The sequence below is a fragment of the Bos taurus genome, chromosome 14, assembly GCF_002263795.3.
Source record: "Bos taurus isolate L1 Dominette 01449 registration number 42190680 breed Hereford chromosome 14, ARS-UCD2.0, whole genome shotgun sequence".
NCBI classification, from domain to species: Eukaryota; Metazoa; Chordata; class Mammalia; order Artiodactyla; family Bovidae; genus Bos; species Bos taurus.
In genome coordinates, this window is record NC_037341.1 from 69,805,762 (window position 1) to 69,831,732 (window position 25,971).

Genomic DNA, 25,971 nt, shown 5'->3' on the forward strand with positions numbered 1-25,971 from the left:
GAGTTTTAGAAAGCTTTGAGAAGAATTGGTATTAATTCTTCCTTAAACATTTGGTAGAATTCATCAGTAGAGCCATATGGTTTGGACTTTTGTTTTGGGGAGGTTTTCGATTAGTGATTCAATCTCCTTATAGTAATTGGTCTGTTCAGATATTTTGTTTAATCATGATTCAGTCTTGGTAGGTTGTATGTTTCTAGGGCTGTATCCATTTCTTCTAGGTTGTCTAACTTGTTGGTGTATAATTGTTCATAGTAGGTTCTTATGATCCTTTGTATTTCAGTGGTATCAGTTGTAATATCTCCTCTTTCATTTTTGATTTTGCTTGAGTTCTCTCTTTTTTTCCTCAGTGAGTCTAGCTAAATGTTTACTAATGTTACCTTTCCTAAGCTTGTAGTTTCATTGATATTTTCTATTGTCTTTAGTCTTATCGCAGTGTAGTCAACTGACTTGTCAGAGACAAATACCACATGATATCACTTATATCTGGAATGAAACCATGACACAAAGGAACCTGTCTACCAAGCAGAAACATACTCCCAGATTCAGAGAGCAGCTTTATGGTTGCCAAGTGGGGAAGCAGGGGTGGGGAGGAATGGAGTGAGAGTTTAGGGTTAGATACAAACTATTACATATAGAATGGATAAACAGTAAGGTTCTGCTGTATAGCACAAAGAATTACATTCAGTATGAGATAAACCATAATGGGAAAGAATATAAAAAAGAATGTGTATAACTGGGTCACTTTGCTGTACAGCAAAATTAACATGGCATTGTTAATCAGCTGTACATCAAATAAAGAGAAGTGGAAAAAAATTTACTGACTTTTAAGAAAATTTTACTGGAGTATAATTTCTATTTATAGTGTTGTGTTAGTTCCAGATATACAGCAAAATGAATCAGTTATACGTATCTCCACTCTTTTTTATATTCTTCTCCCATACAGGCTGATACAGAGAACTGAGTAGAGTTCCCTGTACTATGATAGGTCCTCATTAGTTACCTATTTTATATTTACTAGTGTGTATGTGTCAATCTCAGCCTCCCAGTGTATCCCCGCTCCTTTCCCTCCAGTAGCTATAAGCCATTTCCTCCAGTAGCCATAAGTTTGTTTTCTACATATGTAACTTTCTGTTCTATAAATAAGTTCATTTGTATAATTTTTTTTAGATCCCACACACAAGCAATATCATATGACATTTGTCTTTCTCTCGCTGACTTACTTCACTCTTACTTGCTTTAAAATGGACACCTGAGCTCATATATTGCATTTATATATGTGTGCATGTTTTTAACTTTTTGTTTTGAAATAGTTACAGATTTATAGAAGGCTGCAAAGAAATGTGTAGGGAAGTCCTGTGCACTCCTCCCAGATTCCCCTAGTTAACATCTTTGACAACTCTAGTACAGTATCAAGACAATATTGGCATTGTTACAGTCTGCAGAGCTTGTTCACATTCACCAGTTTGTACATGTACTTGTGCACGTGTGTGTATATACGTGTAGCTGTGTGTAATTTTATGTCATGTATAGTTTTGCATACCCATCATTGCAGTTAAGATCCTTGATTGTACTGTCACAGTATTCCCTGGTGTTACCCCTTCCTAGCCACACTCATCCCACCTATACCTATTTTTGGCAATCATTATTCTCTGTCTCTGTAATTGTATTATTTCATAAATGTTACAAAATGGAATCATGAAATTGGGATCTTTTTAAGATTGGCTTTTTTCATTCACTGTAATTTCTTTGAAATTTATCTACTTTCTCTGTGTATCAGTAGATCATTCTTTATTGTTGCTGAGTAGTAATAAATAGTATGGATGTATTATTTAACTGTTTAGTGATTGAAGGACATTTAGATAAGTTTCTAGTTTTTGACTTTAGCAAATAAAGTTATTTATGAGCATTTGTGTACATCTTCCTGTGAGAAAATAAGTCTCCATTTCTCGGATAATTCCTAAGAGTTCCATACATTATATTTTGGTATATGGGTGTCAGAGATTTTAACTTTCTCAATATAAACTGATTAGCAAAATTTCTGTTAGACAACAGACATTTGTTCTGTTAGGAACAAAAAAGTTAATAAATTCTGAGGATGAAAACCCAAATGATGAATGGCAATTTTGTCATGTATTTATATTACTAACTTTAATAATTTTAAAGTTCTTTTTCTTTTTCTAATAAAATCAGCTGATGGGGAGAAAGAAGATCAATTTAATGGAAGCCCTCCAAGACCACAGCCAAGGGGACCAAGAACTCCACCAGGACCCCCGCCCCCTGATGATGACGAAGATGATCCCATGCCGTTGCCAGGTAGAAATAATATTTTTTCCCTCTCTTGATTAATGTTAATGTAATAGTACTTTTTTATTAGAGGAAAAAAAATAGATGCTGGTAATCAAATCTTGATGAATATCCCCACCGCCATTCTGAACAGTGTTTTCTTGTGGTTTTTTTATTGTTATTGTTGCTGGCAAGTTAATTTGTTTAAAAAAGAAATCAGTTAATTCATTTGAAACTGAAGCAACATTGCTTTGAAAATAAAATGTTAATGTACTATAATGATAGTATAGAGAAGCACCAGTAAAAATAACCTGTATGTATTGGAAGAGATAAAAATCTGTAGTTACTTAATAGCTAAAAAAGAGGATTATTGTGTAAGAACATAAAATAGCATACTTTGTTAATTCCCACTCTAGAAAATTGTGCAGTGTTTACTCTTAATATTTTTTAAGAGCAAGTAATTCTACCACTTTTTTTTTAAGTGTATTTATGAGCTAAATCATCCAAAATATCATTAAATAGTTGCAATATCCAGTCTTTCTGCCTATTATTATTTAAACAGTTAAAATAATCTGTGCCTTAAATATCAATTTTTCAGTGTCTGGTGACAAGGAAGAGGATGCTCCTCATAGAGAAGATTACTTTGAACCCATTTCTCCTGATCGGAATTCTGTTCCCCAGGAAAGTCAATATTCTGATGAAGGAGAGGTAGAAGAGGAACAGCAAGAAGAAGGAGAAGATGATGAAGATGACGTGGATGTAGAGGAAGAAGAGGATGAGGATGAAGATGATCGTCATACAGTAGATAGTATCCCTGAGGAGGAAGAGGAGGATGAAGAGGAAGAAGGTGAAGAAGATGAAGAAGGTGAAGGTGGGTGAATTAACTAGGACTTCTTGTTTTTAAGTGCTGGAAACTAGCTTGATGTAGAAGAATTTATAGTTGAGATAAGTGGCTTTCAAGAAACCCCAGAGTCAGCTGGTCCTTGAGACTTGACTAGACTTGAGGATTTCTATCTTTTCTTTGCTTTGTTTATCTGTTATTTAGTTAGGAAAATGAATTTAGGTGATTTTTTTTTTTTTAAACTAACTGTTACGTCTCTATTTACCCCACATCTTTAATATCTTCTCTTTAACCACCCAATTTAAACTGCCTGACTGTGTCTCAGATCTGTTTCCAGTTTTCTGGGAGAGAGATTCTGTTTGGCTTGCTGTGGTATCAGCTTCCCCTTGATACCATCAGCTTTGCCCAGGGAAGCAAGAATATGCAGCAAATACATGGTGATTAGGGCTTTGGTGATCTGTCTTCAGAGGAGTGGTGTTTTAAGCTGCCTAGAATCCCTAAAGATGTCTGTCACCTCAATATTTTGGCTGAATAATGATATCTACATTATTATTAGACATTTTTACAAGGAAAAAAAAAAATCTCAATTACAGAGGGACATAAGGCAGCCTGATGCAGTCTTTTAGTTAGGTCTTATTTTTCCTTTGAAAGCAAAAAGAGCTATTCAAGCTAATTGACTCTTAATTTGTCCAGTAAATGGAGTGTAATGTTAAAGTATTTATGTACAATGACAGATCATCTGCTTTGTTCTATAAGATAGTAAAGAGGAGAGTCATTCTACATGAGAATGAGAACCATTTCAGTATTACAGGGGCCCTTTTACAAAATATAAGTAATTGAGTTATTGAGTGATAACTCTTTTAACTGACCCCATTTCTAGGATACCACAAAATCCTTTTTAGATTTATTGCATTTAGCAAGTAGCAGTTAGATTTCAGGCAGGCTTTGTTAATCAGAGGACATTTTTTGTAGAGAAGATAAGAGAATAAGGCTGGTTAATTTGATTTTTACTAGAAGACATCTGGGGGTTAGTCTCGAATCAAGTCTCTTTAGGCCCTTTCTTTTCAAATATGAGTGTATTGCTATGGCTAAGTTGTTTTGAGCTTAAGAATGTCCATAGAGGCCTGTTACTGGAGGAGTACCGTGGAAACATTTCCTTTTCTTTCTTAGGCTGTTGTTACTCATCTCTGTTTTACCACAGCCAGGTAACAGTTGTGTTTAAAACTAACAAATTTTCTGTTTCTAGTCCTGTATTACTAAATAGAGGGAAAAGCTGCATGTGTCATGATATGTAAACTCTGTTTTGGCAAAGATGGGTACTTTTATAAACAAATTTTCCATAAAAACATGATACAGAACTGGGAACTATGTAATAGGTAAATACAGAGGAGTAGAAGTGAAGGAATATGAGATTCTAGAATGTTTTTCCTGACAATATTTGGTGTAACTTGGTAATTATGGTATTAATTCTTAGTTAATTTAATAATTTTGGCCCATCGATTCATTTTTTCCATCTTAAAAATACTCTCTCACAAGGCAAGCTTAATTTCTTCCTTCCTGAGAGATATTTTTGGTTATTTTTTTTTTTTTTTGAGACATTTCTTATTTTATTTCTGTGAGGAAAAGATTTATAGCAGAGTTATTGTAAAGCTGAACAGATATAATAGAAGATTTTGCTTATGAAGTTTCTTTATAATTGTTCTATTAGGAGTTATAAAATGTTAATAAGTGTTGATAAGATATTGAGGCAGAAGTTAATATTGTTGATGGAATCATTACTTTTCATTTTTTTGCCACGTTATTAAATAATTTATTTTGACTAACCAGATTGTTTTGCACTAAACAATGATGTAACAACTAAGTATTATTTAAACTGATTTTCAGGGGATGATGGTTATGAGCAGATTTCCAGTGATGAAGATGGAATTGCTGACTTGGAACGTGAAACATTCAAGTATCCAAACTTCGATGTCGAATACACTGCTGAAGACTTAGCTTCAGTCCCTCCTATGACATATGACCCATATGATAGGGAGCTGGTACCACTCTTACACTTCAGCTGTCCGTACAAGACTACCTTTGAAATTGAAATCAGTAGGATGAAGGACCAAGGTCCAGATAAAGAAAACTCAGGGGCAGTAGAAGCCTCAGTGAAGTTGACTGAACTGTTGGATTTGTATCAAGAAGATAGAGGTGCAAAATGGGTAACAGCTTTAGAAGAAATTCCAAGTTTAATAATAAAAGGACTAAGTTATTTGCAGTTGAAAAATACAAAACAAGACGCCCTTGGTCAGTTGATAGACTGGACCATGCAAGCTTTAAATTTACAAGTAGCCCTTCGCCAACCCATTGCCTTAAATGTCCGACAGCTCAAAGCTGGGACCAAATTAGTGTCCTCACTAGCAGAATGTGGGACCCAAGGAGTCCTGGGACTGCTACAAGCAGGAGTGATCAGTGGCTTATTTGAGCTCTTGTTTGCTGATCATGTCTCATCTTCCCTTAAATTAAATGCATTTAAAGCTTTGGACAGTGTCATTAGTATGACAGAAGGAATGGAAGCTTTTTTGAGAAGTAGGCAGAGTGAAAAAAGTGGCTATCAAAAACTTCTGGAGCTCATACTTTTAGATCAGACTGTGAGGGTTGTCACTGCTGGTTCAGCTATTCTTCAGAAATGCCATTTCTATGAAATTTTGTCAGAGATTAAAAGACTTGGTGACCATTTAGCAGAGAAGACTTCTTCTGTTCCTAACCACAGTGAACCTGATCATGATACTGATGCTGGAGTTGAGAGAACAAACCCAGAATATGAAAACGAGGTAGAGGCTTCTATGGATATGGATCTTCTGGAATCCTCAAATATAAGTGAAGGAGAAATAGAAAAGCTTATCAACCTCTTAGAGGAAGTTTTTCATTTAATGGAAACTGCACCTCATACAATGATCCAACCTCCTGTTAAGTCTTTCCCAACAATGGCACGTATTACCGGTCCACCAGAGAGGGATGATCCATACCCTGTTCTCTTTAGGTGAGACATTTTTGACTTTGGAAAGTATATTTCACCAATTATTAGAGGCAGTTGCATGTGGTTGCTTTTTTTTTTAAAGCTACAAAGCTTTGTTTTATTTTTTTATTTTATAATTTTATTTATTATTTACTTAAATTTTGGCCATGCTGCGTCTTAGTTGCTGTGCGGGCTTTTCTCTAGTTGGGGATGAATGGAGGCTACTCTTCATTGCGGTGTGAGGGCTTTCCATTGCAGTGGATTCTGTTGTTGCAGAGCACAGGCTGTAGGGCACATGGACTTCAGTAGTTGCAGTTCCTGGGCACGAGAGCACAGGCTTAATAGTTGTGGTGCACAGGCTTAGTTGCTGTGTGGCACGTGGGATCTTCCTGGACCAGGGATTGAAGTGTCTCCTGCATTGGCAGGTCGATTCTTTACCACTGAGCCACCAAGGAAGCCCCTTGTTTGTTTTTTTTAAAATCTGTAGGTAATGTGTGTCTTTGTAAGGATGTCTTGATACTTCAAAATAGGTCATAGTGAGAAGTGTGTTAACTGTATTTGAACTATATTTTGTTAATACTTAAAAGTAGTAATGGCAACTTAAGTTAAAGATATAAGTAATAATCAACCATAGTGCTTATATTAGCATATCTGTGAGCAAGAATAAGGAGAAATTGCCGGGTGGCTTCTGGGAAGGTGAAGCAAAGAGGATGGCATAGGAAGGAGAGAGCTTTTCTGTGTAAGCCTCTTTCTACCTTATGATTCTAAAACATTGTAAGTGAAGCTGATACTTTACTAAGTTAATTTTACAGTCCTTGTTAAAGATACATTACAGGTTCAGTTGTCACTTGTTTCTGCCTTCTAACCCTCTAGTTATTTACTGGTACAGTTTTGCCATTTTTAGGTACCCACAGATTTTTAAAATTTGCTTTAATTTTTGAGGGTTTCTTTTCTTTTTTTTTTGGCATTTTGCCTGTAAATAATTTTTTAACAAATGTAAAAATTGCATTTTTATTATTTTATTTCAGTGATTATTTTTTACCTGGCTTTGGAGCATAATGTATTAACAAAAAATCAATACTTGTCCATTCTAAAATCTGTACCTGTCCATTCCTGTTTTTAGCTGAAACTCATTTGCCTTAGCTTGAATTCGTACAGGAGTTTAAGATGATAATTGCTAGAGCAGGGTCTAGTAGGAGATGAGGCCAAGAGTACAAGTGTAGTGGTTTCGCTTTGAACAAGAGAACGGAAACCCTTTGAGTATACAAATACAGTTATCTTTGTAGTATGGAGACAGTAGAGGAGACAGGTGCTTCTCACTGGTCATGTTTTTTGTAAATTAAGACTTAAAGTAATGCCCTGAGGGTGACTAAGTATAAGAAAAGAGATGATGCTCCCAAATAGTTATTGAGGGGAAACTAGTAATTAATGGCCTATTAAGTAATATTGTTTTTTGTTCTCCCATAATTGGAGATCGTACATTTGGGTGTCAGATTTTAGGAGATAAAGGGTTTTGAATGCCGGGCTAAGGAATTTGGATTTTTTTTTTTTTTTGATTAATTTTTTTTTTTGCTGTGCTGCTTGGTACGTGGGATTTTAGTTCCCTGATCAGGGGTTGAATCCAGGCCCCTGACAGTGAAAGCACTGAATCCTACCTGCTGGATGGCCAGGGAATTCCTGGGGATTTTGTTTTTAGAATGTGGATTTGAATATTTTAGAGTAGCAGATCTGATATGATCGAAGTAGTGTTCTAAGATTATATTATAGTTACGAGATGTATTGCCATGAAAAAGAAATTGATGTTATTAGGTAGATAAGCCTGTCTGAAGATTCCAGGGTGTGGGTATTGTGCTGAATACTGGGCCTAGTATAGTGGCATTTATAGCAAATGGGAAGACAAATACTGTGCCAATATTGAGAGTTTGTGGTGGAGAGCATTACTTGGACTTGGCAACTGGACCTGATAAGAGAAAGTAAGAAGGAGCTAAAATGCTTTGAGGTTTCTAACTAGGGTAACTATTGGAACTGTGATTTTATGGACAGAAATTGATAAATTAGGAGGGAGAGTGAACTTTGAAAAGGGAAATAATTACATTTTGGAAGGGTTAGTTTGAAGTGATGGCAAGGCTCTAATGTCCCATGTTGGGATCTTCAAGGTAACCCCCAGATTGACTAGCTGGACTCATAGGACTCAGTGTTATAATCTCAACCAGGATTTATTACATCAAAAAGATACAAAACACAATCCCCAAAGGGAAGAGGTACATGGGACAAAGCCTGGGAAAATGAGTCATAAGCTTCCAGAGTCCTTTCCTAGTTTAGGCACAAAGGATCCCCTTAAGTCCCCCGGCAACAAATTGTGACACGTGTGAAATGTTGCATACTGAGGAAGTTCATTAGAATCTCAGCATCCAAGCTTCCTATTGGGGGATAGCCATGTAGGCACCCAGTACCTTGCATGTACCAGAATTTCAGACTGCCAAAGAGAAAGCAGGTGTTCAGAATGAACCATATTATTTGCATAAACAGTTTATGTGCAGTGAGTATTCTTATCAGTTGATAGGTCGAAGCTGTCCCAAAGTCCAAGTCCCTAGAGGCCAGCCAAGGACCAGCCTTTCTAAGATAAGCATTCTGAGGCCTGCCATGTTAACTCTTTTCGAAACATTCCATGAGGTGGTTAAGGGTGCTCTTAAGAGCGTAGAGGTGTTTACCTTTGTGGTGAGCATTTACTGCAGGTGTTTTCCTCATGATACAGAAGCCTGCGTTTAAGCAGAAATATGATTGAAAAGGCAATTTTATGCTTTTTGATTACAACTATGTGACATTCTGGAAAAGGCAAAACTATGGAGACAGTAAAAAGATCAGTGATTGCCAGGAATTGGGAGCTAGTTGGGGGATGCATAGATGGACAGAGTATTATTACGACAATGAAAATACTCTGTATCAGTAGCAGTTGTGTCTGTTAGGGGTGTTAGGTAAATTCATACCTTTTCTACTAAAACTGTGTGTACTAAAAATGGTTCTTGGATGTAATAAAAGAGTACTATTGTATTAAGTACTGAAGATGGATAATTTGACCTTTTTTTCTTTCTAGAAGTACCAGTTCAGATATACTGTAGTAAATCTGAATATACCAAATGCTTTTTATAGTATATGCACTGTATTCTTCCTAGATGCATGAATTCAGATATACTGATATGCCATGAGTTGAGTAGGACCATGGTTAAAAAGGAAGGGGCATTTGATAAATGGCCTGGAAAGAAGGCCCAGAATTTAAAGTCAAGGTTGATTCTGGAAAGAGAAAATTTGTCAACAGTTACTAATTAAACCTCTTTTGAATGCTAGGAAAAAGCCATATAGAACTTTCACTTTCATTTGGTCCCGTGGAGAGAAGACTTGCTGTTCACGTTATGTTTTTAATTAAAGCAGTATATTGCTGAGGATAAGGATTATTGCTGCTAAAATTTTTAACATTACCTGTCTAATGAAAACTGAGTAAATGAAATGTTGTGCGCTGACTTAGCATTTATCTTGTTGCTTCTTCTGCAGGTATCTTCACAGTCATCACTTCTTGGAGTTGGTTACTTTGCTCCTGTCGATTCCAGTGACAAGTGCACATCCTGGTGTGCTGCAGGCCACAAAAGATGTTTTAAAGTTCCTTGCACAGTCACAAAAGGGTCTTCTCTTTTTTATGTCAGAATATGAAGCAACAAATTTGTTGATCCGAGCTCTTTGTCATCTTTATGATCAAGATGAAGAAGACGGTCTCCAGTCTGATGGTGTTATTGATGATGCCTTTGCCTTATGGCTGCAGGACTCCACACAGACATTGCAGTGTATTACAGAACTGTTCAGCCATTTTCAGCATTGTACAGCCAGTGAAGAAACTGACCACTCAGATCTGTTGGGAACTCTGCACAACCTTTACTTGATTACTTTTAATCCTGTGGGAAGATCAGCTGTTGGCCATGTTTTCAGTCTTGAGAAAAATCTCCAAAGTCTTATTACACTAATGGAGTACTATTCCAAAGAAGCCTTAGGGTAATTTTATGCTTACTCCTTAAATTTCCTGTTTTATTGGAAAACTACATCACTAGTGGGGTAGATTCTTGAAAGAATGTGTTGTTTTGAAAATAAAAACTATAATTTTTTTACATAGCCTATAACTTGTTAATCAAGGATTAGAATGATGAACTCTCTAAGATGTGGATATAAAGAAATGAAATAGTAGCTTCTTTGGTTTCCCCACAGAGTTAACAAAGATTGCAGCTATAGTACTCCTGATTTTTGTGGAGGGGAGTCATAAGACACAGAAATAATACAACTTAAGAGTCATGAGGACTGTCTTGGTGGCTCTGCCTTCACCTGCTAAGCTATTCATGATGCTCTGACTTTAGAAGTGTTTTGACTGGATGAGGGAGTTTGAGAATGATGGTGGTTTTTGAAGACCTTGCCCTGTTGGGCACAGGGTTTTAGTCTATGAGAAGAGAAACTCGTTCCTCCTGGTTCGTGCCATACAAAGCTGTGGTGTCCTTTGCATCTGAGTCTTGATATGACCCCTTGAGTGACTGATTTCTTGGGAGGACTGTAAAAGGCGAACAAGAGTGCTTCTATGCCTAGCTATACCTTTATAGTTCTGTAGTGGAAGTCTGAATAATCACGGTGGTAGGTTGATTCATCACACTTTCTCCTGTATATCCAGAGGGAAAAAACATTTTAAAGGAGATTAATGAAGTGTACTTCCTAATCTTTCATTGCTGATGAAGTGTACTTACTCATATTTTATAGTTATGATCATATTTTGTAATAGAATTCCACTTTCCATTTTGATACATGTGCTTTGTTATTAATATACTTTTAAGTAGTGGTTTCAGGTGAAGTGGAGGTTAAACTAAAATGTGATTTCCTGTTTTCATAACGTTTGTAATGTTTCATGGTAAATTTCCTTGATCTTCTTGAAACCAAGTTAAAAAAAAACAGTTAAAAAATTGTTCCTAAAAAATTATTTGCATACCAAAACCTTTAAAACCTTATTTTGTTTCAGTGATTCCAAGTCTAAGAAGTCAGTCGCTTATAATTACGCATGCATACTTATCTTGGTGGTGGTTCAGTCTTCCAGCGACGTCCAAATGTTGGAGCAGCATGCAGCATCTCTCTTGAAGCTTTGTAAAGCAGACGAAAATAATGCTAAATTGCAAGGTATGGCACTTGATCTTATTTTAAGCATTTATGATAAGTGAAGAAAAAAAAGCCTTTGACTATCTGTAGTTCGTTGGAGAAGGAAATGGCAACCCACTCCAGTATTCTTGCCTGGAGAATCCCAGGGACGGGGAACCCTGTTGGGCTGCCGTCTATGGGGTCGCACAGAGTCAGACACGACTGAAGCGACTTAGCGGCAGCAGCAGCAGTAGCAGTAGCAGCAGTTCGTATTTGCCATTTGGGACCAGGGGCTTTATCTTGTTTGATAATATACCTAGTAACACCTTGGGTTAACTTTCCGTATAAGTTAAAGCACGTTTTCTGGAGGTATTTTATATGGTATTCTTAAAAAGATTTTTTTAGGAAGTTGTTGAAAATACCTTTTTCTGGAAAGTCATGGAAATTTATGGGTGGTTGAAGTTCCTAATCAAAACAGAATTAAAGATGAACTCAGAAGTTCAGTTTTGTACAGGAGTTTAGAAGTACAGTTTGTTAGGTGTGTGTTTTCTTTGAATATGTACTTATTTCTGAGTACAACTTAGAAATCCATTTGTGGTTAACACATGTGTGCTATTCTCAAGTGAAAAATGATAAAAGTATTATTTTCTAAATGTTGAATGAAGTATTAAGTTTATAATCAGTTCACTTCAGTCGCTCAGTCATGTCCGACTCTTTGCGACCCCATGAATCGCAGCACGACAGGCCTCCCTGTCCAGCAGCATCTCCCGGAGTTCACTCAAACTCACATCCATTGAGTCGGTGATGCGATCCAGCCATCTCATCCTCTGTCGTCCCCTTTTCCTGCCCCCAATCCCTCCCAGCATCAGAGTCCTTTTCCAATGAGTCAACTCTTCGCATGAGGTGGCCAAAGTGCTGGAGTTTCAGTTTTAGCATCATTCCTTCCAAAGAACACCCAGGGCTGATCGCCTTTAGAATGGGACTGGTTGGATCTCCTTGCAGTCCAAGGGACTCTCAAGAGTCTTCTCCAACACCACAGTTCAAAAGCATCAATTCTTCGGCACTCAGCTTTCTTCACAGTCCAACTTTCACATCCATACATGACCACAGGAAAAACCATAGCCTTGACTAGACGAAACTTTGTTGGCAAAGTAAATCTCTGCTTTTGAATATGCTATCTAGGTTGGTCATAACTTTCCTTCCGAAGGAGTAAGTGTCTTTTAATTTCACGGCTGCAATCACCATCTGCAGTGATTTTGGAGCCCAAAAAAATAAAGTCTGACACTGTTTCCATTGTTTCCCCATCTATTTCCCATGAAGTGATGGGACCAGATGCCATGATCTTCATTTTCTGAATGTTGAGCTTTAAGCCAACTTTTTCCCTCTCCTCTTTCACTTTCATCAAGAGGCTTTTGAGTTCCTCTTCACTTTCTGCCATAAGGGTGGTGTCATCTGCATATCTGAGGTTATTAATATTTCTCCTGGCAATCTTGATTCCAGCTTGTGCTTCTTCCAGCCCAGCGTTTCTCATGGTATACTCTGCATAGAAGTTAAATAAGCAGGGTGACAATATACAGCCTTGACGTACTCCTTTTCCTATTTGGAACCAGTCTGTTGTTCCATGTCCAGTTCTAACTGTTGCTTCTTGACTTCATATAGGTTTCTCAAGAGGCAGGTCAGGTGGTCTGGTATTCCCATCTCTTGAAGAATTTTCCACAGTTTATTGTGATCCACACAGTCAAAGGCTTTGGCATAGTCAATAAAGCAGAAATAGATGTTTTTCTGGAACTCTCTTGCTTTTTGGATGATCCAGCGGATGTTTGCAATTTGATCTCTGGTTCCTCTGCCTTTTCTAAAACCAGCTTGAACATCTGAAAGTTCACGGTTCACGTATTGCTGAAGCCTGGCTTAGAGAATTTTGAGCATTACTTTACTAGTGTGTGAGATGAGTGCAATTGTGTGGTAGTTTGAGCATTCTTTGGCATTACCTTTCTTTGGGATTGGAATGAAAACTGACCTTTTCCAGTCCTGTGGCCACTGCTGACTTTTCCAAATTTGCTGGCAAACTGAGTGCAGCACTTTCACAGCGTCTTCTTTCAGGATTTGAAATAGCTCAACTGGAGTTCCGTCACCTCCACTAGCTTTGTTTGTAGAGATGCTTTCTAAGGCCCACTTGACTTCACATTCCAGGATGTCTGGCTCTAGGTGAGTGATCACATCATCGTGATTATCTTGGTCTTGAAGATCTTTTTTGTACAGTTCTTCTGTGTATTCTTGCCACTTCTTAATAGCTTCTGCTTCTGTTAGGTGCATACCATTTCTGTCCTTTATTGAGCCCATCTTTGCATGAAATGTCCCCTTGGTATCTCTAATTTTCCTGAAGAGATCTCTAGTCTTTCCCATTCTGTTGTTTTCCTCTGTTTCTTTGCATTGATCACTGAGGAAGGCTTTCTTATCTATTCTTGCTATTCTTTGGAAATCTGCATTCAGATGCTTATATCTTTCCTTTTCTCCTTTGCTTTTCGCTTCTCTTCTTTTCACAGCTATTTGTAAGGCCTCCCCAGACAGCCATTTTGCTTTTTTGCATTTCTTTTCCATGGGGATGGTCTTGATCCCTGTCTCTGTACAGTGTCATGAACCTCAGTCCATAGTTCATCAGGCACTCTATCTATCAGATCTAGGCCCTTAAATCTATTTCTCACTTTACTGTATAATCATAAGGGATTTGATTTAGGTCATACCTGAATGGTCTAGTGGTTTTCCCTACTTTCTTCAATTTAAGTCTGAATCTGGCAATAAAGAGTTCATGATCTGAGCCACAGTCAGCTCCCACTCTTGTTTTTTGCTGACTGTATAGAGCTTCTCCATCTTTGGCTGCAAAGAATATAGTCAGTCTGATTTTGGCGTTGACCATCTGGTGATGTCCATGTGTAGAGTCTTTTCTTGTGTTGTTGGAAGAGGGTGTTTGCTATGAGCAGTGCGTTCTCGTGGCAAAATTCTATTAGCCTTTCTGTATTCCAAGGCCAAATTTGCCTGTTACTCCAGGTGTTTCTTGACTTCCTACTTTTGCATTCCAGTCCCCTATAATGAAAAGGACATCTTTTTTGGGTGTTAGTTCTAAAAGGTCTTATAGGTCTTCATAGAACTGTTCAATTTCAGCTTCTTCAGCATTACTGGTTGAGGCATAGACTTGGATTACTGTGATATTGAATGGTTTGCCTTGGAAACGAACAGAGATCATTCTGTCATTTTTTAGATTGCATCCCAGTACTGCATTTTGGACTCTTTTGTTGACCATGATGGTTACTCCATTTCTTCTGAGGGATTCCTGCCCGCAGTAGTAGATATAATGATCATCTGAATTAAATTCACCCATTCCAGTCCATTTTAGTTCGCTGATTCCTAGAATGTTGACATTCACTCTTGCCATCTCCTGTTTGACCACTTCCAATTTGCCTTGATTCATGGACCTAACATTCCAGGTTCCTATGCAATATTGCTCTTTACAGCATCAGACCTTGCTTCTATCACCAGTCCCATCCACAACTGGGTATTGTTTTTGCTTTGGCTCCATCCCTTCATTCTTTCTGGAGTTATTTCTCCACTGATCTCCAGTAGCATATTGGGCACCTACCGACCTGGGGAGTTCCTCTTTCAGTATCCTATCATTTTGCCTTTTCCAACTGTTCATGGCGTTCTCAAGGCAAGAATACTGAAGTGGTTTGCCATTCCCTTCTCCAGTGGCCCACATTCTGTCAGCCCTCTCCACCATGACCTGCCCGTCTTGGGTGGCCCCATGGGCATGGTTTAGTTTCATACGGTTTATAATAAGTTGAACCTTATTATGTGGGTAGTTTTGAAAAGTTCAAGGTATTTAATTATAGGTTTTTATTATTTTATTTTTGTTCTTGGCTTTCAAACTAGCCAAATAGAAAATTTAACACAGTAGTTGTCAGGATAGCATGTGGCCACTTCTCTTTTTTGTCTTTGTCCATGCTGTGCAGTATGTGGGATCTTAGATCTTAGTTCCCTGACCAGGGATGGAACCTGTGTCCTTTGCAGTGGAAGTGAGGAGTGTTAACCACTGGACTGCTTGGGAAATCCCAGGCCTCTTTTTCTTTTAATCCTAAAAAGATTAAAGTTTAGGATTAATCCTAAAAAGATTAAAGTGTTACCAGTAAAAGTTGCATACTAAACTCAACTTTCCATATTGAAAATAGATTGTTTTTTCCCCCTCAAAGTATGCCCTTACAAAAAGAGGGTGTGTAGCATCTTCAAAGGTATTACTAATGCTTTAGTACATATTCTGGGTGATGAGTACGCTTAAATTTATTATTCATTTTATCTTTCATTTGAGCAATATATATTCTATATACATGAAAGAGGTAATTTAAAATTGTATAGGAAAAATATTCAGATGTAAAGTGTTGTAATCCTAAAAAGGAGTGTAGTACCAAGGAGAGACGACTCCTATTTGCAGTTTCCGTCAGTTCTTCTAATAAGTGTCTAGAAATTATTACATTAGAACGCTTTTAGAAAAACATTTTTGGTGATAGTCAGGTTCTATTCCTGGGCCAGAAAGGTCCCCTGGAGAAGGAAATGGCAACCAACTCCAGTATTCTTGCCTGGAATACTCCATGTATAGAGGAACCTTGACGGGCAACAGTCCACAGGGTCACAAAGAGTCAGACGTGATTGAGTGACTAATACTTTGACTTCACTTTTACGGCATAGCTTCTAGGCGGTTCAGTTGCAATAAATGGTGTATTTCATGTATTTCTTCCACAAACAAAGTTTCCTGTTACTGTTTTAGGGGTGAGAGTGATCACTTTTACTTTTGTAAAGGCAGATTAGGAAATTGACAAAATTTAAAATTTGTGTCACAGGAAAAGGCCCTCAGCAAATGTTCCTCCATGGGTTTGATCCTGTTAGAAATGAATACATTTGTGCATGCTGTTTTGGAGGTGTGGGAATCAGTGGTAGTATTGGGTGAATAAGCACTATGTTATTTTGTTTGTTTATGGGCAGTTAATTTTATAATTGTTTTAATGTTTTAAGTTGATTGCTATAGAAAAATTCAGTTTAGTTAGATAGTTCGGTTTAATCATATAAACATTTAAGTTTTCAGAAGCCAAATAACTAAGAGTGATAGCTTCTTATTTCTAAACCAGTATAGTATGACATTTACATTTCATTTTAAGGCTTGTTTAAATAATTTAGACACATAATTCCTATATAAAAATCACTCCATTGAAATGAACATGGATTTTGCAATCTAAAAATGTGTCATGTCTTTGGAAAAGAATACCTTCACTTCCTTTGTTATTAAGGCTTGTTTGTAAGGCTTTTATTTTAAAATATTATGTTGTAAATTACTGTTTTCATTTTTAAGAACTTGGCAAGTGGCTTGAACCTCTGAAAAACCTTAGATTTGAGATTAACTGCATCCCAAACCTAATTGAATATGTTAAACAGGTAAGTAAAATTTAAAAGTGTCTTGATTTTATGGAACTGTGTGGTAGTATATAGTAATGTCGTATTAAATCACTTGTATAGATAATGTAGTTAAGTATACTTGATTGATTTACTAGTCCTGTGGGTATAGATTGGTAGTGGGTATAGATGGATATGTGATTGTGTGTATACATGAACACAGATGCCCACAACGATATTGCTTTCTATTGCCAGATTCTGTCCTATTTTTTTTCTTCTCAAATAAGAATAATATCACCTACCATTTTGGTGACATTTACAAAAATGTTTTAAAGTTAAATGCTATGATAATATGATATATAATTGTTTTAGTTAAACTTTCTGAAAAAGAATATCCCTCAAAATTTTTAGGTGAAAATTGATAAGAGTTAATTCTAGATAATTGGAATGAGGACTAGTTCTGTTTGTTCATTTGGGATGGTTAAATTACTTCAATCTGCAATTGAAGTAATTCATGAGAGTTGAAAAATCATATAGTTCATAATATTACAGTTGAAAAATTCATATACAAGTCAAGTAATTCATAATGCAAAACTTTGTTATAATCAAAACATTGTTAGTTGGGGAAGTTTAAAAAGTTTTCTTTGCTCCTTGGTTGATCCAGTGTGTATCATAGGATGAAGGACTAAAGGTGCTCTTCTTTTTTTTAAAAGTGCTCTTCTTTTTAAGTGCTTTAAAAAAAAAAGTGCTCTTTTTTTTTAAAGGTGTTCTTCCTTCTTTTTTTCTTTTAAAATGATGCATAAGAAGTTTTAAACTAGAGGGGCAGAATAGACCTTGAATTATCCTTTTCCTCCATCTCCCCCAGAGAGTACTTTTACCTCCTACAATGCCATCATATTCTTCTGTTCTTTATTTTATGCCTCAAAGATGATCTAGAGTTTTTGATTATATTCAGTCTTTTTATTTAGCAGAGGTACATTTGTGTCCTGTAAATTTAGATGGTCAGGTATTTAGGGTACTTGTGCATAGTTAGGAGAATATATTAAGTATCCAGTAAAATACCAGAGGACTTGGATTAAAGTATTTAACCAGTAAAAAGTTCAGCGCTAGAAATTTGAATTGCATGTTATAATTAAAATTTTTAATTTGTATGTAAATCCTTGTCCCGTTAAGTATGGTTATTATAAATAACTCTCTAAGGTGTGCTAAAAAACAGCTGATCTAAGACAGAAACGTCACTCTGTGACTCCCTGCTGCCTTAAGTAACTTGTGGGATAACTGAAAGGCAGCAAGGAAGAAGTTAGAGGGAAAGATAACCCAAGGTAGGGAAAGTGAAAGTGAAAGTTGCTCCGTCGTGTCCGACTCTTTGCAACCTCATGGACTACGTAGTCCATGGAATTCTCCAGGCCAGGATACTGGAGTGGGTAGCCTTTCCTTTCTCCAGGGGATCTTCCCAACCCCAGGGATCAAATCCAGGTCTCCCTCATTGCAGGCGGATTCTTTACCGGGTGAGCTACAGTGGTGGGAAACATGAGGAAAAGGGTTTTCTTATTTTTAGGTTTCTCCTCTGAGGTTTAAAGGCTGAAGTAGTAACATTTTAAAGTCGTATTTCTTCCAAGTTTTTTAAACCGTGTATATGCTGCTCTTTGAAAATTACAAAAATAAGGCAACTTAAGTGTAACTATTTGTTGGCAGGAAAACATAGCCGGGGCAGGTGCTAAGGACATAGGTAACTGTATTTCTTCTTCCTCTCTTCATGCCCCAAATGGCCATCATTACTAGATTCTTGTGGTATTTTTGAAATGTATGTTATGTAGTATTAAACCACTCCCTGATGCTTCATCAATTTTGAAAGAGGTTTTTGTACCCACAGGGCTCTGTAAAATCAGAATCCCTTGCTTCCTTTTTGGAAAAACGGATATATAGAAAGAGTATCCAAAAAGGAGCTATTTTAAATTCTTAACACAGAGAGTTCATACCTATCTGTATGTAGCCTTTGTTTTTTAGTCAGTACTTTTTAATATACTTGTGTCAGCAGTTATTCATTTTATAAACATAATGTCACATATGATACAACATATGCCAAAGATTGTATAACCTTTAAAACTTCATTAGCTTTATTCATGTTTTAAGTACACTAAGGAAGTTTAAAATGATGTAAGTACTTAACTTGAAACTCCTGTTTTTAACCATTGCCTTCACTGGGTCTGATAGGTACTAAGAAATTAAAGTTTCTGTTCATTTTTATTTTTGAAGAATACTGATAACTTGATGACCCCAGAAGGAGTTGGCCTTACTACTGCCTTGCGTGTTCTCTGTAATGTGGCCTGTCCCCCACCCCCTGTTGAAGGTAATGTGGCTACTATACTTAAAAACTATTTTTAAAGCCCAGTGTAAATATCATTTATTAAATAAAATATTCAAAAATCTTAACCAGTGATTAATATTTAAGTAATTAGTTTTTTGTTTTTTTTTTCTCCCTTATTTATGTAAAGGTCAACAGAAAGACCTGAAATGGAATCTTGCTGTCATTCAGCTTTTTTCTGCTGAAGGAATGGACACCTTTATTCGGGTGCTGCAAAAATTGAACAGTATTCTGACTCAGCCATGGAGGCTCCATGTCAACATGGGGACTACCCTTCACAGAGTTACTACCATTTCGATGGCTCGCTGCACACTCACTCTTCTTAAAACTATGTTAACGGAACTCCTGAGAGGTGGATCCTTTGAGTTTAAGGACATGCGTGTTCCTTCAGCACTTGTGACTTTACACATGCTCCTGTGCTCTATCCCTCTCTCAGGTCGTTTGGATAGTGATGAACAGAAAATTCAGAATGATATCATTGATATCTTACTGACTTTTACCCAAGGAGTTAATGAAAAGCTCACTATCTCAGAAGAGACTCTAGCTAACAATACTTGGTCTTTAATGTTAAAAGAAGTTCTTTCTTCGATATTGAAGGTTCCTGAAGGATTTTTTTCTGGACTCATACTCCTTTCAGAGCTGCTGCCTCTACCATTGCCCATGCAAACAACTCAGGTATCACTTCCATATAACATGCATCTTATAAATGATGGCAATAACACTTTTTTAAAAACCAGTGGTTTTTCTTAAAAAAACAAAAACAAAAGACCCCCTCATCTCCTTCCCCTAAGAAAGACATAAAATACCTGGATGAGGGTGAGATAAAAACTGAAGCAAGTTGGTCACTAAGGAAACATGGGAGTAACATTTTAAATAAATTTTTGTTAATGTGAATTTTATTATGCTGTTACGTATACTTGTACTTTTGTTGTTTTTAAATCTTTTTCCCCCACCATTAACTAGGTTGCTTCATCAATGGACTCTGCTCTACTGACTGCTAACCTGAGAACAATAAGATTTTTTATTAGATGCAATGAATTCAAGCAAATGTTTAATTGTACAACAGAAAATTAAATGTTTTAAGCATGCAGTAAAGATGTTCTTTTCATAATAGTTCTTCCTTAACAGTTTTTGTGATTGTAAATAAATATTAAAAAAAATCTACGTACACACACATTATACTTTTTTAACAGGTTATTGAGCCACATGATATATCAGTGGCACTCAACACCCGAAAGTTGTGGAGCATGCACCTTCATGTTCAAGCAAAGTTGCTCCAAGAAATAGTTCGCTCTTTCTCTGGCACAACCTGCCAGCCCATTCAACATATGTTACGGCGTATTTGTGTTCAATTGTGTGACCTTGCCTCACCAACTGCCCTTCTGATTATGAGAACTGTGTTGGATTTGATTGTAGAAGACTTGCAAAGGTATTTTCATTTTGCACTAAAATTTTTTTCCTCAAGGTATTTTTGACACAAATACTTTAAAAAAAAATTAACTTAGACTTTGGAAACCAGGCTTAAGAATGCTCAGATAATACGTGTACATATAAAATACACACAGCATAGGCACATGTATATGTGAATATATAAAGGTAAATTTTGATTAGAAAGCTATTATTTTATCTGCAAGATACCTTGAAATATTTCAAGTTTTAGGGTGCTGGAAAAGTGAACTGTGAAGTACTCTGATTTAAGAAAATATGTTATTGAAAACCCAAATTTACAAAGTTTTATAGTAATTGTAAAATTCCAGAGTTGTCATACCCAAGGAATGAAATTTTTTACGTAAGATTTGTATAATACGTGTTGAAAAAGCAAATTACTAAGTAATGCCTTAAAATCAAGAATTTTGTTTACTAAATGTGTTGATTTTATTTCAGCACTTCAGAAGATAAAGAAAAACAATATACTAGCCAAACCACCAGGTTGCTTGCTCTTCTTGATGCTCTGGCTTCACACAAAGCTTGTAAATTAGCTATTTTGCATCTAATTAGTGGAACTATTAAAGGTGATGAAAGATATGCAGAGATATTCCAGGATCTGTTGGTTTTGGTGCGGTCTCCTGGAGACAGTGTTATTCGTCAGCAGTGTGTTGAATATATCACATCCATTTTGCAGTCTCTCTGTGATCAGGTATTTATAGTTATTTTTATAAATTCTTTGTGGGTGTATATATTTTTTAACAACTTCTCCTGATGTAATTCTTGGCTGCTAACAAAAAGATCTCATCTGTTTCATTATTCATATTATAGTTTAGGGGGGATATTTGACCACTGAACCAACAATAAAATGATTTGGTGCTACATAACTTTCTTTGACCTTGTACATCACATGTTTCTCTAAAGAGGTTTTTTCATTGTCTTTATGAGATACTGTCTTTGGGTATTTATTCTGTGTGCCATTGTATTCTTTGGGGTTGGTTATATCTGGTAGTTTCATTTTCTTTCCAATTATATTCTGTACTGATTCATTCTTGAATATTGTAGTTTTGTGATTGGTTGAATTAATACTATATTTTTTTGTTTGGGCTTTTTTTTTTTTAATTAAAAAAAAATTTTTTTTAGCCATTCCTAAAGGTATGGGGATCTTAGTTCCTCAACCAGGAAAGTGCAGAGTCTTAACCGCTGGGAAGCCAGGGAAGTCTTTGCAACTTTGGAAGGCATCACAGCCTACTACAGTTTTAGTGTGTTTCAGGTTACTGTGCTTATAGATGTTGACTAGAAGTAGTAGTACTTCTTCCTGCTGTTCCTATTATTAACTTCCAATTGGTAGTTCCATGAGTTAATGAGAATTGCTTTAACTTTTAAAGCCCATTGTTACAGGGATCATCATAGATTTCTCTGCCTGATAGGATTTTAGCTTGTCAAAATGCTCCTACTATCTAATTAATCGAATGTGATTTTTCCAGGCAGAGTATTTTTAATAGGATCCCATATTAGAAGATTTGGAGGAGGGCATGGCAACCCTCTCCAGTATTCTTGCCTGGAGAATTCTCGTGGATAGAGGAGCCTGGTGGGCTACAGTCCTTGGGGTTGCAAAGAGTCAGACATGACTGAGTGACTAAGCACACACATATTAGAAGATTACGTTTTTCTAGCTAAAAAAAAAAAAATCCAATTTGGTTACATTTAACACTCAAGTCAAGAAGGAACATTTTTTGTGTGATTTGTTTTCACAAAAAGGAGATCTGGTAGAAAATAGTTTTGGACCTGGTAAAAAGGCTATTTTAAGTCTTTATACCTCAAAATGTCCAATCAGCTGGTATTTGTTTTATAATTAATATTGAGTTGTATGACCATGCTGAGTAACAGTTCAGCATCCTAGCTACCCTGATCACATAAACTTCATTCTTGGCTGGCCTCACCTAGTTGTATTTCCTTTCTATTCAAGCTTTGTTTTATAGTTTTAACCCAAGTTGAATAGTGGTTTCCAGTGTATTGAAGTGGTTAAAGGCAATAACACATACCTAAAAATGTTTCTGTAAAGTCTGCTTTACTTCTGTAAAAAGAATAGTGTGGGTTTTTAGTTATTGTTAGGTAAACTTGCTGACATTGAAAAACTTGAATTTTAGATGTATATAAAAACGAGAGGAAAATATTGGAAGATTGTGCCTAAATGTTTTTTCGTTCCATCCATTTCTTTTTGTGATATTTTAAATTCAAGTATGGATATATTTATTAAAATTTATTTCTCTGAATGCTTTCTTTATAAATTTAAAAATATTCAGATGAATAAATATAATAATTTAAAATATTTTCATACCCAAAGTACTAACCTAACCATTTGAACATAGAAACTACACTTAGTATAAGCCAGAAGGAAAAATTTTTCAAAGAGATGTTCTTTTAAAATAAGAATACTGTGAATCAGGTTCCGCTGCCAAGTGATTAGGTGTCAGTCTTACAAAGTAGAAACACTGAAGCAAATTCTTTAGGTGCGTATCCTTGTATTAACCTTTGTAGAAGGGCAGAACAACTCCTTTGTATTTAATGTGTTTGAATCTGTGTTTGGGATGGGATAATAATTATACTATTTCAATAACTATTAAGTACTGATTGCTGTGTATTTCAGAAATAAAAGCTCGAAGTGATAGTGACAATCATTTAAAAAAACTGTTTTTTCCCCAACTCCCCTCCTCCCTCACAGGACATTGCACTAATTTTGCCAAACTCTTCTGAAGGTTCTGTTTCTGAACTGGAGCAACTCTCCAATTCTCTACCAAACAAAGAACTGATGGCCTCAATCTGTGACTGTCTCCTGGCTGTGGTAGCTAACTCTGAGAGCAGTTACAGCTGTTTACTGACATGTGTCAGAACAATGATGTTTCTTGCAGAGCATGATTATGGATTATTTCATTTAAAAAGGTAATGCTTTATCTAATTTAATTCTGTTGTTACTTAATTGACTCTTTTGCGGCCCCATGGACTGTAGCCCGCCAGGCTCCTCTGTCCATGGGATTTCCCAGGCAAGATTACTGGAATGGGTTGCCATTTCCTTCTCCAGGAGATCTTCCCAACCCAGGGACTGACCCTGCGTCTCTTGCGGTGGCAGGTGGATTCTTTACCACTGAGCCACCAGGAAGTGGTAAAAATTTACTATTTTCTTGTATTTTAATCCCCCCATATTAATTGATTCATAGATGTTGTAGAAGGTGGAAGGTACGGTTTCTTTCATGTGGAGAAATTTTGAATTTGTGGAAAAGATTCATTAGCAATGAAATGTACTAGTAATAAAATCTTTAGGTAATATAAATTGAGAAGGAAATCTTATCATTCCGGTGTCATTAATTCAGTGCTCGAAGATACTTGTTTGGTTGGCATAGACTCCTCTAGTTCTTCAAAGATGATGGTAGTGTGGTATTCTGGACTCTGAAGCTGAAAGTGCTGATTCTGTGTGTTTTATTCTCTAGAGGAGTGGCTGATCTGAAATGGATTTGAAATGATGTAAATCTCATGCTGCTCAGTCTCTCAGGTGTAATTTCTGCTCCCCATTGCTATCCATGCCCTCGTCTTTTTCTTCACTAGGGAGATAGATAGCTACTACTTAGTTTCCCTGAGAATTCGTAGAAGTGTGTAGGATTATGAGATCAAAAGGATTAGGCAACATGTATTTGTGCCTCTCATCAATTCTTATAACGTTGGTTCCAGGTAGAGTGCTTGGTGCTGCTTCCCATCTTTCCCCCTGCTTAGCCTGTCCTCCTGTACTCTCTCTCAGTTAATGGTACCTGCTGAACATGCAGGTTCTCCCCCTGCCACCTCCCAGTCTTTCGCCAGAGTCTTTAAATTTTATTTCTTAAATGTCTTTTTTCCTATTGCCCAGATATTTACCTTTAAAACTCGTCTTATACACTACGTATCCAATTAAACTTAGTTTTTAAAAAAAAGCTGGCTCTGCTAGGTTCATGTAAGTCATTGTAACCTATTTCCTTTGTTTCTTCAGCTTGGATCCTTCTGCTGAGCTCCATGTAACTCATATATCTATTTGATGTCTCTACTTAGCCATCTAATGGACACCCAAGCTGAATGAAAGCAGAGCTCTTGATATTCTTGCCTCAGACATGTTTCTGTCTTGCTTAACTTGGTAAATGTTAAACGTGAAGATTCTCGCTGCTTCTCTTTTCCTTTCTCCCTGCCTCCAGTCTGTCAGGAAGTCCAGTACGTTATGTTTTCAAAACATCCTGAATCTGATCGCCTTTCTCCACCTCCATCGTTACCACCCCTGTCCCCTCCATTGTATTTGCCTATATGACCCATTGCAATAGCCTCCAGTCTTCTCTTCTTACTTCTAGTATTGTCCCCATAAAAAATATTTTCTTAGCGCTCAGATTGATCTTTTTAAACTTAAAACAAGGTATGTGTCATTATTATTTTGCTTAAATCCTTCTGTTGGCTTTCCATTGAACTGCAAAATTCAAACTTGATATTGATCTCTAGGGCTCTTGTACAGTCCAGCTCTTGCTTATCTTTCTGACTTTTCTCATAGCTCTTTTATCCTCAATTTGGCTCCCTGTCAGGCTCATTCCTATTTCTAGACCTTTTTTTTTCTTTCCTAAAATGCTTTTTCCCTAGTTTCTTCTAGGACTTATTTTTTTACTTCACTCAGGTATCTGTATCAATATATTTCCTGCCTAAATGCCTGCCTAAAATGTGTATCCTTTGTGTCCCCATTCCTTATACCCCTTTATATTTTGACATTATGTCATATAGACTTACTGCGTATTTGGTTGTCTCCCTCAATAGAATATAATCTGCACAAGGACAGGGACTGTGTTTTCTTGACTGTACTCCCTCCAGCACCTAGAAACCTGGTTCATAGTAGGCATTATGAAGGAATGTTAGAGTCATTTAGTTCACAGATATTTGTTGAATGCCCTCCTCTGGGCCAGACACTGCTCTAGGTGCTGGAGATTTAATAATTAAAAAAAAAATCCCTGTCTTCTCGATGCTTTCATTCTATTAGAAGTAGACAGATGATCAACATGTAAATAAAATACACAGTGTGTTATAAAACAATATAAAATAGAGTAAAGGAATAGCGAGTGCTGAAGTGAGGGGGAGAGTTGTCATTTGAAGTTTGAGGAGGTAATCAGGGAAGTCCTCGCTGAGAAGGTGGCCCTTGAACAAAGAACTGAGGGAGGTGAGTGAAACATGTTAATATGCTGGGGGAGAGCAACTGCATGTGGTATGCCTAACTTGTCTGAGAAATGGCCTGGAGACTGTGGTGGTTGCTCTTAAAGTGAGTAAGCACATTGGAAAATGACAGGGCCCCGGGTCAGAGAGGTAATGGGTAGGTGAGGGAAGGGGTCATCGGGGGCCTTTAGAGTTACTTACAAGGGCCACTGGGCTTCCCTGGTGACTCAGATGGTAAAGAATCCACCTGCGATGCCG

General features: G+C 36.8%; 1 protein-coding gene across 2 annotated transcripts in view; it reads left to right on the top strand.

The window, feature by feature from the left end:
• VIRMA (vir like m6A methyltransferase associated) overlaps positions 1-25,971 on the top strand; it is a 64,156-nt gene that overhangs the window by 23,890 nt on the left and 14,295 nt on the right. For both annotated transcript variants that reach the window (XM_005215688.4, NM_001205426.1), the window contains exons 6-16: positions 2,191-2,313; positions 2,882-3,154; positions 5,009-6,149; positions 9,675-10,166; positions 11,170-11,324; positions 16,675-16,757; positions 18,972-19,065; positions 19,211-19,755; positions 20,274-20,509; positions 20,965-21,217; positions 23,231-23,448. In XM_005215688.4, coding sequence (XP_005215745.2) covers positions 2,191-2,313; positions 2,882-3,154; positions 5,009-6,149; positions 9,675-10,166; positions 11,170-11,324; positions 16,675-16,757; positions 18,972-19,065; positions 19,211-19,755; positions 20,274-20,509; positions 20,965-21,217; positions 23,231-23,448 — 3,613 coding nt within the window. The remainder of the gene's footprint in view (positions 1-2,190; positions 2,314-2,881; positions 3,155-5,008; positions 6,150-9,674; positions 10,167-11,169; positions 11,325-16,674; positions 16,758-18,971; positions 19,066-19,210; positions 19,756-20,273; positions 20,510-20,964; positions 21,218-23,230; positions 23,449-25,971) is intronic.